The sequence below is a fragment of the Salvelinus alpinus genome, chromosome 6 (assembly GCF_045679555.1).
Source record: "Salvelinus alpinus chromosome 6, SLU_Salpinus.1, whole genome shotgun sequence".
Classification (NCBI taxonomy): Eukaryota; Metazoa; Chordata; class Actinopteri; order Salmoniformes; family Salmonidae; genus Salvelinus; species Salvelinus alpinus.
In genome coordinates this window covers 56,359,919-56,380,289 of record NC_092091.1, presented here as the reverse complement: position 1 = coordinate 56,380,289, position 20,371 = coordinate 56,359,919, and the positions used below count along the sequence as shown (strand labels likewise).

The 20,371-nt window shown below is 41.0% G+C and overlaps 1 protein-coding gene across 7 annotated transcripts in view; it reads left to right on the top strand.

Annotated features, from left to right (window-relative positions):
- The first annotated feature begins 10,594 nt into the window (after positions 1–10,594).
- Positions 10,595–20,371, top strand: part of LOC139578934 (SLAM family member 5-like) — a 209,514-nt gene continuing 199,737 nt past the window's right edge. For all 7 annotated transcript variants that reach the window (XR_011675648.1, XM_071407078.1, XM_071407083.1 and 4 more), the window contains exon 1: positions 10,595–10,781. Coding sequence is in view for 6 of the 7 variants with exons in the window: in XM_071407078.1 (XP_071263179.1) it covers positions 10,712–10,781 (70 nt within the window). In the remaining variant the exon portion in view is untranslated. The remainder of the gene's footprint in view (positions 10,782–20,371) is intronic.

Sequence of the window (20,371 nt, the reverse complement as noted above, 5' to 3'; positions counted from 1 at the left end):
TTTGCGCAACGTCACTACAAAATATCTCAAAAGTTACGTGTAAACTTTGCCAACACATTTCAAACTACTTTTGTAATACAACTTTAGGTATTTTTAAATGTTAATAATCGATCAAATTGAAGACGGTTCTATCTGTTTTCAATACAGGAGGACAACAAACTAACGCTACTTTTCTAGTCCTGCGCAGCTCTCAAACAGTACACATAACGTTACACTGATTCAAGATGGCCGTACTTCTTCATTGCACAAAGGAATAACCTCAACCAATATCCAAAGACTGGTGACATCCAGTGGAAGCGGTAGGATCTGCAAACAAGTCCCTTAGAAATCTAGTATCCCAATGAAATCTCATTGAACAGACAGTGACCTCAAAAAAAAAAAAATCAGAATGGTTAGTCCTCGGAGTTTTGCCTGCTACATAAGTTCTGTTATACTCACAGACATGATTCAAACAGTTATAGAAACGTCAGAGTGTTATCTATCCAAATCTACTAATACTATGCATATATTAGCAACTGGGACTGAGTAGCAGGCCGTTTACTCTGGGCATGCTTTTCATCCAAACGTGAAAATGCTGCACTCTTAACTGATTTTTGTCTTCTGACGTCCTTGGGTAGGTAGAGGGAGTCTGGAAGGGCATCAAGGCATCTTTGGGTTGTCTGAGAATTTATAGCACGACTTTTGATGCTCCTTGGTTGGGGTCTGAGCAGATTATTTGTTGCGATTGCAAACGTAATAAAATAGTGGTCCGATAGTCCAGGATTATGAGGAAAAATATTAAGATCCACAACATTTATTCCATGGGACAAAACTAGGTCCAGAGTATGACTGTGGCAGTGAGTAGGTCCGGAGACATGTTGGACAAAACCCACTGAGTCGATAACGGCTCCGAAAGCCTTTTGGAGTGGGTCTGTGGACCTTTCCATGTGAATATTAAAGTCACAAATATTAATATTAATATTAGGAATTCAGGGAACTCAGTGAGGAACGCTGTTTATGGCCCAGGAGTCCTGTTAACAGATATGGTCACTAGTGTAACCAGGAGGTGAGGCCTCAATTAACACAGTAAATTCATCAGGCTTAAGCCATGTTTCAGTCAGGCCAATCACATCAAGATTATTATCAGTGATTAGTTAATTGACTATAACTGCCTTGGAAGTGAGGGATCTAACATTAAGTAGCCCTATTTTGAGATGTGAGGTATCACAATCTCTTTCAATAATGGCAGGAATGGAGGAGGTCTTTATTCTAGTAATATTGCTAAGGCGAACACCACCATGTTTAGTTTTGCCCATCCTAGGTCGAGGCACAGACACGGTCTCAATGGGGATAGCTGAGCTGACTACACTGACTGTGCTAGTGACTCCACTAAGCTGGCATGCTGGCTAACAGCCTGCTGCCTGGCCTGCACCTTATTTCATTGTGGAGCTAAGGGAGTTAGAGCCCTGTCTATGTTCGTAGATAAGATGAGAGCACCCCTCCAGCTAGGATGAGGTCCGTCACTCCTCAACAGGCCAGGCTTGGTCCTGTTTGTGGGTGAGTCCCAGAAAGAGGGCCAATTATCTACAAATTCTATCTTTTGGGAGGGGCAGAAAACAGTTTTCAACCAGCGATTGAGTTGTGAGACTCTGCTGTAGAGCTCATCACTCCCCCTAACTGGGAGGGAGCCAGAGACAATTACTCGATGCCGACACATCTTTCTAGCTGATTTACACGCTTTCTTTCTAGCTGATTTTCATCCTAACATCGTTGGCGCCGACGTGGATAACAATATCCCTATACTCTCTACACTCGCCAGTTTTAGCTTTAGCCAGCACCATCTTCAGATTAGCCTTAACGTCGGTAGCCCTGCCCCCTGGTAAACAGTGTATGATCGCTGGATGATTCGTTTTAAGTCTAATACTATGGGTAATGGAGTCGCCAATGACTAGAGTTTTCAATTTGTCAGAGCTAATGGTGGTAGCCATCGGCCTCAGACTCCGACTCGCTGCTTAATGGGGAGAACCGGTTGAAAGTTTCTGTCGGCTGAATGAGCGACACCGGTTGAGCATTCCTACAGCATTTCCCTCCAGAAGCCAAGAGAAAGTTGGTCTGCTGCGGGGACCGTGGGAGGGGATTTATACTACCCTCTGTACTTACTGGTGGCACAGACGCTGTTTCATCCTTTCCTACACTGAAATTACCCTTGCCTAACGATTGCGTTTGAAGCTGGGCTTGCAGCGCCGCTATCCTCGCCGTAAGGTGATCGTTCTCTTGTATATTATGAGTTCAGCGACTGCAATTAGAAGGCATCATGTTAATGTTACTACTTCGCTTCGGCTGTTGGAGGTCCAGATAAAGCGTCCAGAGTGAAAAAGTTGAATGAAAAAAAATAGTGTTTTCTATCCAATGCTACCAATTATATGCATATCTTAGCTTCTGGGCCTGAGTAACAGGCAGTTTACTTTGGGCACGTCAGTCATCCGAAATTCAGAACAATAACCAGTATGCCAAAGAAGTTTCAACTGACTTGCCTAGTTAACTTCTCTGGGATATGCGGGACGGTAACGTCCCACTTGGCCAAAAGCCAGAAAAAATGTAGCGCGCCAAATTCAAATATATTACTATAAAAATCTATCTTTCATGAAGTCACACATGAAAGACACCAAATTAAAGCTACACATGTTGTGAATCCAGCCAACATGTCTGATTTCAAAAATGATTTACGGCGAAAGCACACCAAACAATTATGTTTGCTCAGTACATAGCCACAGAAAAACACAGACATTTTCCCAGCAAAAGATAGTAGTCACAAAAAGCAGAAATAGAGATAAAATGAATCACTAACATTTGATGATCTTCATCAGATGACACTCACAGGACATCATATTACACAATACATTTATGTTTTGTTCGATAATGTGCATATTTATATCCACAAATCTCGGTTTACATTGGCGCCATGTTCAGAAATGCCTCCAAAATATCCGGAGAAATTGCAGAGAGCCACGTCAAATAACAGAAATACTCATCATAAACTTTGATGAAAGATACATGTTTTACATATAATTAAAGATGCACTTGTTCTTTATGCAACCACTGTGTCAGATTTAAAAAAAAACTTTACGTAAAAAGCACACCATGCAATAATCTGAGACGGCGCTCAGATAAAAACAACATTTCTCTGCCATGTTGGAGTCAACAGAAATACGAAATTACATCATAAATATTCCCTTATCTTTGATCATCTTCATCAGAATGCACTCCCAGGAATCCTAGTTCCACAAGAAAGCGTTGTTTTGTTCGATAATGTCCATTACTTATGTCTAAGTAGCTACTTTTGCTAGCATGTTTAGTGCACATGTCCAAACGCTCGCGCAGATGCAGGCAAACTCGGACGAAAACTTCAAAAAGTTATATAACAGGTCGAATAAACTGGTCAAAGTAAGTAGAGAATCAATCTTCAGGATGTTGTTATCATACACTGCTCAAAAAAATAAAGGGAACACTTAAACAACACAATGTAACTCTAAGTCAATTACACTTCTGTGAAATCAAACTGTCCACTTAGGAAGCAACACTGATTGACAATAAATTTTTATCTATCTACCAATAGGGTGCCTTTTTTGCAAGGCATTTGAAAGCCTCCCTTGTCTTTGTGTTTGAATCTGTGTTTGAAATGCACTGATCAACTGTGGGACCTCACAGATAATGTGGGAGGTAGAGAGATGAGGTAGTCATTCAAAAAGCATGTTAAACAATATTATTGCACACAAGACCATGCAACTCATTCTGTGACTTGTTAAGCTAATTATTTTCTCCTGAACATATTTAGGCTTGCCATAACAAAGGGGCTAGAAATGCTGTGAAAAGTGCAGCTGCTACATCTTTTCAATACTGTATTAGAAAGTTATTACACATGTTGCCTCTATCAGATCAGAGTGGCATGTCTCTTTCTATAAGCATGGTGTGGTCTGATAGAAATGTGCTGTATAGAACATACTGTACAGCCACCTCTTCTGTTCATCACTCTGCAAGGTTCTTTGAATAAGGCCCTGGTGTTAGTCTCAAAACAACACCCACAAATGGAGAGAGAGCGGAAGCCTTGTGGTTGCTATATCTCAAGTAAAGCCACACAAATGCATGTATCAAAATGAACGAGTGTCAACGTATATGGATTCCATCAACCCCCACAACACCCCCATTTTGTCTCTGTGTGTGTTAGTGTACTCTTCTCTATCGCCATCTTTTACAGAATGTGGTTATTGCTTATTTGTTCTCTCTGAGGTCAGTAACCTATACGGGTCAGTCGCTGTCATTCTCACTTGTTTATATGGGGAGATGTGGTACCGCCCTCTATCTCTGCACAGCTTCTCTCACACAAGAGAGCTGACACCACAAACCATGCTCACAGTCCCCTGCACCCACATTTAGCAGGCACTCTCATAAAGAGATCTTCTTTTTGCTGTGAAGTACACTGTGAAGTACACAGGTCATTTTGCAGGGCTCTGGCAGTGCACCTCCTTGCACAAAGGCGGAGGTAGCGGTCCTGCTGCTGGGTTGTTGCCCTCCTACGGCCTCCTCCACGTCTCTTGATGTACTGGCCTGTCTCCTGGTAGCGCCTCCATGCTCTGGACACTACGCTGACAGACACAGCAAACCTTTTTGCCACAGCTCGCATTGATTTGCCATCCTGGATGAACTGCACTACCTGAGCCACTTGTGTGGGTTGTAGACTCCGTCTCATGCTACTACTAGAGTGAAAGCACCGCCAGCATTCAAAAGTGACCAAAACATCAGCCAGGAAGCATAGGAACTGAGAAGTGGTCTGTGGTCACCACCTGCAGAACCATTCCTTTATTGGGGGTGTCTTGCTAATTGCCTATAATTTCCACCTTTTGTCTATTCCATTTGCACAACAGCATGTGACATTTATTGTCAATCAGTGTTGCTTCCTAAGTGGACAGTTTGTTTTCACAGAAGTGTGATTGACTTGGAGTTACATTGTGTTGTTTAAGTGTTCCCTTTATTTTTTTGAGCAGTGTATATATCCAATAACGTTCCAACCGGAGCATTCCTTCATGTCTGGAGAAGTTATGGAGCGCAAGGCGATATCATGAGGAAAGCGCATGACCAGGAACTGGCATTCTGCCAGACCAATGACTGAAACACCTCCCATCCGGCCCCACATCACACTAGAGGCTTCATTCCACGTTCTACAGACTGTTGACATCTAGTGGAAGGCGTAGGAAGTGCAAACATATCCATATCTTATGGCGATGAGTTGAACATTGACCAGTCTCAGAATATTCACTTCCTGTTTGGATTTTTTCTCAGGTTTTTGCCTGCCATATGAGTTCTGTTATACTCACAGACATCATTCAAACTGTTTTAGAAACTTAAGAGTGTTTTATATCCATAATAATATACATATATTAGCATCTGGGACAGAGTAGGACGCAGTTCACTCTGGGCACGCTATTCATCCAAAGTGAAAATGCTGCCCCCTATCCTAGAGAAGTTTAACCATTTTAATTTCTAAATCATTGATTGTTTGAGAAACAGAGTTATTGTGTTTTGATGCTGCCTTTTACCTGCACTGAAACCCCAAAAAAGTGTTTTCACAACATTCTCTTAAAAATTCCAAGATTTAGGTTTAACACTTAATTTCTGTGTATTATAACACGTACAATAAGCTGGGTTTACAAACAAACACCCTCCAAACACCAGATCGCAGCTTACTGCCTGCCTTCCAGGACCTCTACAGCACCCGGTATCACAGGAAGGCCAAGTATATCATCATCAACCTCAGTCACCCGAGCCACGGCATGTTCACCCTGTTACCATTTAGAAGGCGGAGACAGTACAATTTGGCTCAGTCAGTCAATTTGGCTCAATCCACAATACCAGAGCCGCCCGTCTGTCCTGAGCTGCCAGAGCCGCCCGTCTGTCCTGAGCCGCCCGTCAGTCAGGAGCTGCCTGAGCCGCCCGTCAGTCAGGAGCTGCCTGAGCCGCCCGTCAGTCAGGAGCAGACTCTGACATTGCTCATTCTGATATTTATATTCCAGACTCTGACATTGCTCATTCTGATATTTATATTCCAGACTCTGACATTGCTCATTCGGATATTTCTTCATTATTTTCTATTTATTTTTTGGATTTGTGTGTATTGTTATAATTACAGGGTAATTATATTGTCATGTTACACTGCATGTACATTTTTTGCAGATCCCACTCCCCCAGAGAGTGGGGGTCACGGCCAGTGATCAGCCAATATTGACAGCGACCCTGGAGCAATTAGGGTTAATTCCTTTGCTCAAGGACAGAACGACAGATTTTTACCTTTTGGTTACTGGCCCAACGCTTCAAACCACCACGCTACCTACAGTATTGCACTGTTGGAGCAAGAAACATAAGCATTTCACTGCACCTGCTATAACATCTGCAAAATATGTGTATGCTACCAATAATATTTGATTAGATGTTTGATTAGCAGCACTACTTTTCAGGGATTCATTACACAACCAAGCTGTTTTGAGGCTTTCTACTCAAACTACTCAGTGTAGTTTCACACATCAGCCATCTCGAATCTTTGCTAAGACACCAGCATGGGGAAGAGACAAATAATGCACTTACCATATCCTCAAAACGTCAAATTATATACAACAATACACTTTTTTGGCATTTGCCCTACTCTGAACCCGAAATCTAGTTTGAACAGGATTTTGGTGCTTGTCACCTTGGGCGTGTGGTCGATGATATCAGTCAGAGATGGTGTATTTCTCCAAGCCCCCGTTTTTTATCATCTCTGTTTCTCTGCAGCCCTACCACATCCTGTCTAGCTTAGAGACAGAGACCCTCACTACACGTCTCAGTAAATGGAAATAAACGTCATTCATCATACCCCTTGTATCTTAAAATTATTTTATGAGCATTTAATCGAGTTAAAATGCTATTGGTGAGCTTGTGGTAGTGTACTTCACAGCAAAAAGAAGATCTCTTTATGAGAGTGCCTGCTAAATGTGGGTGCAGGGGACTGTGAGCATGGTTTGTGGTGTCAGCTCTCTTGTGTGAGAGAAGCTGTGCAGAGATAGAGGGCGGTACCACATCTCCCCATATAAACAAGTGAGAATGACAGCGACTGACCCGTATAGGTTACTGACCTCAGAGAGAACAAATAAGCAATAACCACATTCTGTAAAAGATGGCGATAGAGAAGAGTACACTAACACACACAGAGACAAAATGGGGGTGTTGTGGGGGTTGATGGAATCCATATACGTTGACACTCGTTCATTTTGATACATGCATTTGTGTGGCTTTACTTGAGATATAGCAACCACAAGGCTTCCGCTCTCTCTCCATTTGTGGGTGTTGTTTTGAGACTAACACCAGGGCCTTATTCAAAGAACCTTGCAGAGTGATGAACAGAAGAGGTGGCTGTACAGTATGTTCTATACAGCACATTTCTATCAGACCACACCATGCTTATAGAAAGAGACATTCCACTCTGATCTGATAGAGGCAACATGTGTAATAACTTTCTAATACAGTATTGAAAAGATGTAGCAGCTGCACTTTTCACAGCATTTCTAGCCCCTTTGTTATGGCAAGCCTAAATATGTTCAGGAGAAAATAATTAGCTTAACAAGTCACAGAATGAGTTGCATGGTCTTGTGTGCAATAATATTGTTTAACATGCTTTTTGAATGACTACCTCATCTCTCTACCTCCCACATTATCTGTGAGGTCCCACAGTTGATCAGTGCATTTCAAACACAGATTCAAACACAAAGACAAGGGAGGCTTTCAAATGCCTTGCAAAAAAGGCACCCTATTGGTAGATAGATAAAAAATTAAAAACAAACATTGAATTATATCCCTTTGAGCATGGTGAAGTTATTAATTTCACTTTGGATGGTGTATCTATACACCCAGTCACTACGAAGATACAGACGTCCTTCCTAACTCAGTTGACGGAGAGGAAGGAAACCACTCAGGGATTTCACCATGAGGCCAATTGTGACTTTAAAACAGTTACAGAGCCATTAATGGCTTTGATAGGAGAAAACTGGAGATGGACCAGCAACATTGTAGTTAATCCACAATACTAATATGAAGCCAGTACAGAATAAAAATATTCCAAAACATACATCCTGTTTGCAATAAGGCAAAGAAATGTACTTTATGTCCTGAGTGCAAATTCAACACAACACATCACTGAGTACCACTCTTCATATTTTCAAGCATGGTGGTGGCTACATCATGTTATGGGTATGCTTGTCACCGGGAAGTACTTGGGAGTCTGTTTAGGATAAAAATAAATGGAATAGGCAAAATCCTAGAGGAAAACATGGTTCAGTCTGATTTCCAACAGACTGAAAACAAATTCACCTTTCAGCAGGACAATAACCTAAAACAAAAGGCCAACTATACACTGGAGTTGCTTACCAAGACTACATTGAATGTTCCTGAGTGGCCTAATAACAGTTTTCACTTAAATCGGCTTGTAAATCTATGGCAAGACTTGAAAAAGTCTGTCTAGCAATAAACAATAACTAACCTGACAGAGTTTGAAGAATAAGAATAATGTGCAAATACTGTACAATCCAGGTCTGCAAAGCTCTTAGAGACTTACCCAGAAAGACACAGCTGTAATAGCTGCCAGAGATGCTTCTACAAATTATTGACTCAGGGGTGTGAGTACTTAGGTAAATTAAGTATTTCTCTATTTAATTTTCAATAAATGTGCTATTGGGTTATTGTGTGGAGATGGGTGAGGAGAAACAAATCTGTTTAATCCATTTTGAATTTAGTCTGTAACACAACAAAATTTGGAATAAGTCAATGGGTGTGAATACTTTCTGAAGGAACTGAGTGTACAAACATTAGAACACCTTCCTAATATTGAGTTGCACACACGTTTGCTCTCAGAACAGCCTCAGTTCACCGGGTCATGGACTCTACAAGGTGTTGAAAGTGTTCCACAGGGATGCTGGCCCATGTCAGCACCCTTGCTCCCCACAGTTGTGTGAAGTTGGCTGGATGTCCTTTGGGTGGTGGACCATTCTTGATACACACCGGGAAACTGGTGAGTGTGAAAAACCTAGCAGCATGGCAGTTCTTGACACACTTGACACACCTACTGCCATACCCTGTTCAAAGGTACTTAAATCTTTAGTCTTACCCTTTCACCCCTTGAATGGCACTCATACACAATCCATGTCTCAATTGTCTTAAGGCTTAAAAATCCTTATTTAACATGTCTCCTCCCCTTCATCAACACTGATTGAAGTGGATTTAACAGGTGACCGTGACATCAAGGGATCATAGCTTTCACCTGGATTCACCTGTCATGCAAACAGTTAATAGTGAAATTCTCTTTTCTCCACTAGAAGGTGCTCTTTAAAAACGTATTCGGGATCGGTGTCCCTCCCACGGGTTGGTTGAGCTAACGTAGGCTAATGTGATTAGCATGAGGTTGTAAGTAACAGGAACATTTCCCAGGACATAGACATATCTGATATTGGCAGAAAGCTTAAATTCTTTGTAATCTAATTGAACTGTCCAATTTACAGTAGCTATTACAGTGAAATAATACCATGCTTTTGTTTGAGGAGAGTGCACAATTTTGAACAGGAAAAGTTATTAATAAACAAATTAGGCACATTTGGGCAGTCTTGATACAACAATACAATGGTTCATGTCCCGTGTGGCTCAGTTGGTAGAGCATGGCGCTTGCAACGCCAGGGTTGTGGGTTCATTCCCCACGGGGGGACCAGGATGAATATGTATGAACTTTCCAATTTGTAAGTTGCTCTGGATAAGAGCGTCTGCTAAATGACTTAAATGTAAATGTAATGTAAATGTTCATTGGATCAGTCTAAAACGTTGCCATCTAGTGGCCAAAATCTAAATTGCACTGACCTGGAAAAGTACATTATGGCCTTTCTCTTGCATTTCAAAGTTGATGGTACAAAAAAAATACAAAATAACGTTTTTTTCTTTGTATTATCTTTTAACAGATATATTGTGTTATATTATCCTACATTCCTTTCACATTTCCACCAACTGCAAAGTGTTTCCTTTCAAATGGTAACAAGAATATGCATATCCTTGCTTCAGGGCCTGAGATACAGGCAGTTAGATTTGGGTATGTCATTTTAGGCGAAAATGTAAAAAAAGGGGCAGATGCTTAAGAGGTTTTTAACCACCTACACTTTGGTTTGTCACTACATAACAAGTCTACTAACGGCTCTCTTTATCTCAATAGGGATAGGTATTTAAGTATAATGAGCTCAGAGCTGATGGCATTAATGGATAATCTGATTTCTCACATATACTTCTTCTCCTAAGCCTCCATCTCCACAGGGTGCTGTGATGTTGATGTTGATGGTGGGATTACTGACAGGGTTTGCAACTACACCACTGTAGATGGAGTTGTAATCGTATCTCTCTACCTCCAGAGGGTGAGACAGGCTGGTGATGAGATCACGGTGTAAACATTGGTCCAAACAGTTGCAACTAAAACAACAGTTTCTATTGGATAAATTCAGGTAGGTCCCTCCCCGTTCTGTTTCCTTCTGTTTAAGAAACGTTTTGCAGAGGAATCTGCATAATGAATACACATCGGAGGGCTGCTGGTCTGGTTGAGTCTATTCTCTCCTCTGTACCAGGACAAGATCACATCTCTTCACAACACAAACCACTGAACAGCTGAAGATTTAGAGGAATGAACCATTTGTTGAGATGGAGAAGGCTTACCAGACTGACGTTCATGCTGCTAAATTTTGTCATTAATGGTATGTTTCTTTTGTTTTAACTGATTTGCTGCACTAACAAACATTTTATGTGGGAGATGATAGATAAGTAGCCTAATATTTTTATTTTTACATTTTCAATGTTTTAATTAGTAACATTGGTCAAATTAAAAAATAAATAATATTTTAAACAGTGCAACATTTACACTGTGTGTAGCCTATCGCTAAGACTCATAATATTCCTCCCTTTCTGGAGAGACGTCCTCCTGTATCCTGTCCAAGCATTAGACAAATATTTACAGTATGGGATAGATACAGACAGAGACTAGTTTCTAAAAACAGAGCTCTTTAATGGAAAGAAAGAGTTGTAGGATATAAAAGGTTGTGATCTGTACACCAACTACAGAGTATGCCAATACTTTATTGATTCATAGACTAATTTAGATGAGAGATTAATAATATTTTGGAAACAACAGGCTGATAACCTTTTATAGTTCTCTGAGACTGAGACTGTAGTTTGTCATTTGACACTAATTTGTGTTCTATTAGAATTTTGGCCAAATGACAGATGTCACATGTTCACTGTGTTTAGGCTCACAATGTCTGCCCATTGATGTTTGAAAAGACTAATGCCTATGGATGGGATAATAAAGCATGCACCTTTATGGTGTTGTGACTTGGGAATTCTGTCAACCATGATGAATCATTGAAGGACAATGGACATGGCTTCATCCCAAAATGATGAAATTCTTTCATGGATATCATTATCTAAAAGTCATCAGGTAAAATTTACATTAAAACTCAGTGGCATTTAAGCTACTTTCGAGTGGGACATTAAACAGGAAATGTTTCTGGTTTCAGTCATTATGTGGTCAGTGGCTGTCTGTCACATAGATGGATGGAAGAGCGAGAGGCAGGTAGTTGGAACAGGCATTGTACTTTTTTTTACAAAAGTCATGCTCTGGTCACTGGTCAGCCCACCACAAATGTGATGTTCCTCTGGTCATAGCGTGGGACAAAAAAGCTGTGTTTTTTAGGGTGTAAGTGTCTCGCTTGAAGTCTTAAAACTGAGAAAGAAGACGTTCAAGAGCAATAAAAGCTACTCCACATGACTAAAACTATGTGGTCAGCAGTGGTGTAAAGTAATTAAGTAAAAAATACTTTAAAGTACTACTGTATCCAAGATGGCGTAGCAGTGCAGATATGGTTTGTCGTCCTCTTGTTTACTTTTTTGTATTTTTTGTATATATTTCAATTTATTTTCAATGTCTTTTCCATTTTAAAATTAAATATACCTACCGGTAACCCTCCTCACCCAATGTGTATTTAAAAAAAACTTATAGCCAGAACCTCCATCAGAGGCTAGCCATCAGAAGCTAACCAGCTAATTAGCTACTAGCTATTTAGTCATTGTTAGCCACTGCTAGCGGCCTTTATCTTCTACACAGACACCAGCCGTTTTTTAGCCTGGATAATAGTTGCCAGCCTGCCAGTATCGGACTGTTTTCTCCACTACATCGCCAAATTCCTGCCGTAAACCCTGGACCATTACTCCTGATCATCACAGCTAGCTAGCTGCCACTGAGTGACCCAGCCCCGAAGCTAGCCCTGAGCCAGGCCCACGTCCCGGCCTACTCTGTGATCACTCGGCTACTCAGCCAATGCTTCCCGGACTCTACCCCAACACGGCTAGAATCCACTACTCCACCGAATCCTTGCCGTAAGCTCTGGACCTTTGCATCGGATCATCGCTGCTAGCTAGCTGCTACCGAGTGGCTATAGTGGCTAACGCCCCTGCCCCGAAACTAGCACCAGTTAGCCGTGAGCCAGGCGCATCTCCCGGCAAGCAAACAAAATTACTACAACTACAATACCCCTTTCGCCATCTGGCCCGGACCCTTTGTTGACACGGCGACCCCACCATACCACCACGACTGGTCCGCCGACGTAACTCCATCCGCTGTGCCCTCAACCGGCCTTTGCCTGACGTCGGAGCAGACGCTTCTGCTTACTCCGGTCTGCTAACTTTAAATGCTGTGTCTCCCACGTGCTAGCGTAGCAACGACTACCCCGCGGCTTCCCTGTTCCATCTATTGCTGTTCACTGGACCCTATGATCACTTGGCTACATAGCTGATGCCTGCTCGACTGGTCATTAATCACAGTACTCCATTTTGTTTATTTTTTGTTTATCTGTCGGCCCCAGCCTCGAACTCAGGCCCTGTGTGTAGTTAAAACGTCTTATGGCTGCAATCCCTTTAACGGGATTGATATGACAACAGCCAGTGAAAGTGCAGGGCGCCAAATTCAAACAACAGAAATCTCATAATAAAAATTCCTCAAACATACATGTATCTTATACCATTTTAAAGGTAATCTTGTTGTTAATCCCACCAAAGTGTCCGATTTCAAATAGGCTTTACAGCCGATTTCCCACTTCCTGTTTGGATTTCTTCTCAAGTTTTTGCCTGCCAAATGAGTGAGAGTGTTTTCTATCCAATACTAATAATAATATGCATATATTAGCAACTATGACATAGGAGCAGGCTGTTTACTCTGGGCACCTCTGTGCACCTTTCTTCCAAGCTACTCAATACTGCCCCTTTAGCCATAAGAAGTTAACCCAGGACCTGCATGTCCCCAGGCACTCTCATTTGTTGACTTCTGTAACCGAAAAAACCTTGGTTTCATGCATGTTAACTTCAGAAGCCTCCTCCCTAAGTTTGTTTTACTCAGTGCTTTAGCACACTCCGCCAACCCTGATGTCCTTGCCGTGTCTGAATCCTGGCTTAGGAAGGCCACCAAAAAATCTGAGATTTCCATACCCAACTACAACATTTTCCGTCAAGATAGAACTGCTGAAGGGGGAGGAGTTACAATCTACTACAGAGATAGCCTGCAAAGTTCTGTCATACTTTCCAGGTCTATGCCCAAACAGTTCGATATTCTAATTTTAAAAATGAATCTCTCCAGAAATAAGTCTCTCACTGTTGCCGCCTGTTATAGACCCCCATCAGCTCCCAGCTGTGCCCTGGAGACCATATGTGAATTGAATAACCCCCATCTATCTTCAGAGTTCGTTCTGTTAGGTGACCTAAACTGGGATATGCTTAACTTCTTTGGGGTAGGGAGCAGTATTTTCTGATGCGTGGGACCGGTACAGGTGGCACCGGGCTGATGACACGCACCTCAGGGTGAGTGCGGGGAAGAGGCACAGGACGTACTGGACTGTGGAGGCGCACTGGAAACCTGATGCGTGGGACCAGTACAGTTTGCACCGGGCTGATGACACGCACCTCAGGGCGAGTGCGGGGAAGAGGCACAGGACGTACTGGACTGTGGATGCGCACTGGAGATCTGGAGCGTAGAGCTGGCACAATGCGTCCTGGCTGGATGCTCACTTTAGCTCGATAAGTGTGGGGCGCTGGCACAGGACGCACTGGGCTATGAAGGCGCACTGGCGATACAGTACGTAGAGCCGGCGCAGGATATCCTGGTCCGAAGAGGTGTACTGGAGACCAGGAGCGCTGAGCCGGTACAAACCGTCCTGGCTGGATGCCCATTCTAGCGCGGCAAATGCGGGGAGCTGGAATAGAGCGCACCGGGCTATGAATGCGCACTGGAGACACCGTGCGCATCACTGCATAACACGGTGCCTGACCAGTCACACGCTCCCCACGGTAAGCACGGGGAATTGGCTCAGGTCTAAACACTACCTCCTCCAATCTCCCCGTGTGCCCCCAAGTTTTTTGGGGGGGGAGCTGCCTCTCGGGTTTCCGTGCTGGCCGTGTCCCCTCGTATCGTCGGCGTTCATCTTTCGCTGCCTTATTTCCTCCTTCGGATGGCGATACTCCTTAGCCCTTGTCCAGGGTCCTGCTCCATCCAGGATTTCCTCCCAGCTCCAGTCCTCCTGACCACGCTGCTTGGTCCGTTGGTGGTGGGATCTTCTGTCACGTTCGTCATAAAGATGAGACCAAGGCGCAACATGAGTAGAGTTCCACATAATTTTAATCAACTGAAACTCACCTAACAAAACAACAAACAACCAAACGAACAAAACGTGACGCTACAGGTGTGCACTCAGGCAACTCAATGTAGACAAGATCCCACAACACAAACGAGGAAAATGGCTGCCTAAATATGATCCCCAATCAGAGACAACGATAAACAGCTGTCTCTGATTGGGCACCATATCAGGCCAACATAGACATACAAAACCCCTAGACATACAACACCCCTAGACATACAAAAACCCTAGACATACAAAACTAGCGTACCCAACCTAGTCACACCCTGACCTAACCAAAATATATAGAAAAACAGAGATGTCTAAGGTCAGGGCGTGACACCAATAGCTACAGTACATACAGATTGGCATAGCTAGCCACCATCCATGAAGTTTGATTCTGCAGGTAGCTAAAGATAACCAACTAGGTTCAATGTTAGCTAGCTAGCTAACATATGGCTATAACGAGCAATGCAAATGGTTTTCTGAGATAGTAATAATATTACTACACAGATCATCCATCCACGTAACGTTAGCTAGCGAGCCAGCAAGCTAATATTTGCTTGCTAGCTAACAGTACACGTTAACTTGCAATGAAAATGACTTTCTGAGAAAATTAGAAACGTATAACATCATATGCATGGATGTACTCTTCACGGCATTGTAGCTAGCTACACCTTCTTTGGCCCGTTGTTGTGTCAAGTCATTCCAGTCAACCGTGTGAGAGTAATGTTAGTCCATCACAACTTGTTCACACTGATTAAAAAAAAATATATCTATTTTACCTTTTTTTAACTAGGCAAGTCAGTTAATAACCTCTACCGCTTGTCTCTCCCAGATCCGGGATCCTCCTCATCAAAAAAGCTGACTAGCATAGCCTAGCCTAACAGGACAGGGATATCATATAATATCATTTTCATGAAATCACAAGTCCAATACAGCAAATGAAAGATAAACATCTTGTGAATCCAGCCATCATTTCCGATTTTTAAAATGTTTTACAGCGAAAACACAATATGTATTTCTATTAGCTAACCACAATAGCCAAAGACTCAACCGCATATTTTCACCATGTTTCCACCGCATAGGTAGCTTTCACAAAACCGACAAAATAGAGATAAAATTAGTCACTAACCAAGAAACAACTTCAGATCAGATGACAGTCTTATAACATGTTATACAATACATTTATGTTTTGTTCAAAAATGTGCATATTTGAGGTATAAATCATAGTTTTACATTGCAGCTACCATCAAAAATAGCACCAAAGCAGCCAGAATAATTACAGAGAGCAACGTGAAATACATAAACACTCATCATAAAACATTTATGAAAAATACATGGTGTACAGCAAATGAAAGATAAACATCTTGTGAATCCAGCCAATATTTCCGATTTCTTAAGTGTTTTACAGCGAAAACACAATATAGAATTATATTAGCTTACCACAATAGCCAAACACACAAATGCATTTATTCACCGCAAAGGTAGCTTTCGCAAAAACCAGCAAAAGATATAAAATTAATCCCTAACCTTGAACAAATTCATCAGATGACAGTCTTATAACATCATGTTATACAATAAAATTATGTTTTGTTCGAAAATGTGCATATTTATAGCTACAAATCCTGGTTTTACATTGTGAATACGGCGCCATAATGCACCAAATTGTCCGGAGAAATTTTGGAGAGTCACGTAATCTAACCAAAAAACTCATCATCAACTTTACTAAAAAATACATGTTGTACAGCAAATGAAAGATACACTGGTTCTTAATGCAACCGCTGTGTTAGATTTAAAAAAATAACTTTAGTACAAAGTACAGCATGCAATATTCTGAGACAGCGCCCAGCAATTCTCCGCCATGTTGGAGCCAACATATTCCACAAAAATACGAAATAACATCATAAATATTCTCTTACCTTTGATGATCTTCCATCAGAATGTGTCCATTTCTTCTGTCGAATTAGCAACTTTGGCTAGCATTGTGCAGGGCACATGTCCATCAACTCCATAAACGTCGAATAAACTGGTCAAACTCAGTTGAAAATCCATCTTTATGATGTTTTTCTCATATGTATCCAATAAATTCCAAGACGGAGCATTTCGTCGTGTATACCTAACGCATTTCAGAAGACAATGTGGGGTTCCCTGGTGCGCGGCTAAATACTGCCAATAGGGCGGACCTGTCACTCCAAAAGCTCTCATTCGGTCTCACATCAAGCTAGACACCCCATTCAACATTCTACTGCCTGTTGACATCTAGTGGAAGGCGTTTGAAGTGCATACAGATCCATAAATATAAGGCAATTGAATAGGCAAGGCCTGACACAGAACCCCATTTTCAGAATTTTCACTTCCTGTTTGGAAGTTTGCTGCCAAATGAGTTCTGTTTTACTCACAGATATAATTCAAACAGTTTTAGAACTTCAGAGTGTTTTCTATCCAATAGTAATAATAATATGCATATCGTATGATCTAGAACAGAGTACGAGGCCGTTTAATTTGGGCACAATTTTTTCCCAAAGTGAAAACAGCGCCCCCTATTCACTAAGAGGTTTTAAACAAAGCATGTGTGTCCATGTATCCTGATGATTCAACCATATACACATCAGCAACCATAGCTAATGAAGTCACTGAAACCCTTAACTTCTCTAGGGTAGGGGGCAGCATTCGGAATTTTGGATGAAATGCATGCCCAAATTAAACTGCCTGCCTCTCGGGCCCAGAATATATGATATGCATATAACTGGTGGATTTGGATAGAAAACACTTTAAAGTTTCCAAAACTGTTAAAATAGTGTCTGTGAGTATAACAGAACTGATTTGGCAGGCGAAAACCTGAGAAAAATCCATTCAGGAAGTAGTTTATTTTTGGTTTTGTAGTTTTCTATTCAATGCCATTACAGTATCCATTGACTTAGGACTCAAATTGCAGTTTCTATGCCTTCCACTAGATGTCAACAGTCTTTAGAAATTGTTTCAGGCTTGTATTCTGAAAAATGAGGAAGTAAGAGCAGTCTGAATGAGTGGACCCTAAAGTGTCACAGAGCTTTTTCATGTGCGAGACCGAGAGAGTGCGTTTCTTGTTTACCTTTTAAATTGACGACGTTATTGTCCGGTTGAAATATTATCGATTATTTAGGCTAAAAACAACCTGAGGATTGAATATAAACATTGTTTGACATGTTTCTATGAACTTTAAGGATACAATTTGGATTTTTTTGTCTTCCTGTTTTGACTGCGTTTGAGCCTGTGGATTACTGAAGAAAACGCGTGAACAAAACTGAGATTTTTGGATATAAAGAGACCTTATCGAACAAAAGGAACATTTATTGAGTAAATGAATGTCTGCTGAGTGCAACCATATGAAGATCATCAAAGGTAAGAGATTACTTTTATCTCTATTTCTGACTGGTGTAACTGTTCTACTTCTACTGTTCTACTTTTCTGAATTTTTATAATGAGTATTTGTGTATTTGAATTTGGCGCCCAGCAGTTTCACTGGCTGTTGAAAAGGTGGGACGCTAACGACTCACGTACCCAAGAGAGGTTAACAAAGAGTTGCAGTCTTTTTTAGTCCTGAACATCTCTAAAACTAACAGCATTCTATTTGGTACAAATCATTCCATAATTTCTAGACCTCAACTGAATCGGGTAATGTATGGTGTGGCTGTTGAACAAGTTGAGGAGACTAAATTACTTGGTGTTACCTTAGATTGTAAACTGTCATGGACAAAACATATAGATTGTAAAGATGGAGAGGTCAGTGGTGGAAAAAGTGCCCAATTCTCATACGTGAAAAAAGTATAGTAAAAGTATAGATACCTTAATAGAAAGGTACTCAAGTAAAAGTGAAAGTCAGCCAGTAAAAAACTACTTGAGTAAAAATGTTAAAGTATTTGGTTTTAAATATACTTAAGTATCAAAAGTAAATGTAATTGCTAAAATATACTTAAGTATCAAAAGTAAAAGTATAAATCATTTAAACTTCCTTATATTAAGCAAAGCAGACAGCCCAATGTTCTTATTTTAAAAATGTACAGATAGCCAGAGTCCACCATCCCAGAGGCAGTAGGACAACAACCACCCAAGCCACTAACCCCACTACTTCACCCCACTAACACCCAGAAGACAAGGTCAGTACAGGTGCATCACAGCTGGGACCAAGAGACTGAAAAATAGCTTCTATTTCAAGGCCATCTGACTGTTAAATAGCCAGCACTAGCACAGATAGGCTGCTGCATTCATACACAGACTTGAAATCATTGGCCACTTTAATAAATGGAACACTAGTCACTTTAATAATGTCACTTTAGTGTTTACATATCTTGCATTACTCATCTCATATGTATATACTGTATTCTATACTATATACTGTATTGTAGCCTATGCCACTATGACATTGCTCTGACATTGCTTATCCATATATTTCCATTACTTTACTTAGATTTGTGTATATTAGGCATTTGTTGTGAAGTTGTTAGATATCACTTGTTACATATTGCTGCACTGTCGGAACTAGAAGCACAAGCACTTCGCTACACCTGCAAAAACATCTGCTAAACATGTGCATGTGACCAATATAATTTCATTTGATTTGATGACCAAGTTTTATCTTGATAAGTGTATGAATTTGACAATTTTCCTGTCCTGTTAAGCATTCATATGTAACGGGTGCTTTAGGTTGTCAGGGAAAATGTACGAAGTAAAAAGTACAATATTATCTTTAGGAATGTAGTGAAGTAGTAAAAGTTGTCAAAAATATAAATAGTAGAGTAAAGTACGGATACCCCAAAAAACGACTTAAGTATTACTTTAAAGTATTTTTTACTTAAGTTCTTTACACCACTGCAAGAGGTCTGTCCGTAATAAAGAGATGCTCTGCTTTGATGACACCACAATCAAAAAAGCAAGTCCTGCCAGCTCTAGTTTAGTCTTATCTTATCTTGTCTTATCTGGATTATTGTCCAGTGTGCAGAGTGCTGCAAGGAAAGACATAGTTAAGCTGCAGCTGGCCCAGAACAGAGCGGCACGTCTTGCTCTTCATTGTCGTCAGAGGGCTAATATAAATACTATACATCCAAGTCTCTCTTTGCTAAGAGTTGAGAAGAGACAGGCATGCCACCGGGGGTCTTTTCACAGTACCCAAATCCAGAAAAAAATTATGAGAGTGTACTGTATTATCTAGAGCCATTATTGCATGGAACTTCCATCTCATATTGTTCAAATGAACAGATAAAGATAAACAAATAAAGCAACACCTCATGGCACAAGGCCTCTCCCCTATTTGACCTAGATAGGTTGTGTGTATTTATTGATATGTAGGCTAAATGTGCCATTTTTTTTATTGATGTAGTTATGTCCTTGAGCTGTATTTGTCTATTAATGTTCTGTATTATGTCATTTTTCATGTTTTGTGTTGACCCCAGGAAGAGTAGCTGCTGCTTTCGCAACAGATAATGGGGATCCTAATAAAATAAAATACGTTTTAAAAAAGGCACATGAAAGTTCACCTGTTCAAGAGGGCATTTTTGCCAAAAAACACATGTTTTTGATAAAAACATTGAAAAAAATACTTAATTTATCATGCACAAGCTTATGTGCCGAATACATTATGGTGTTAC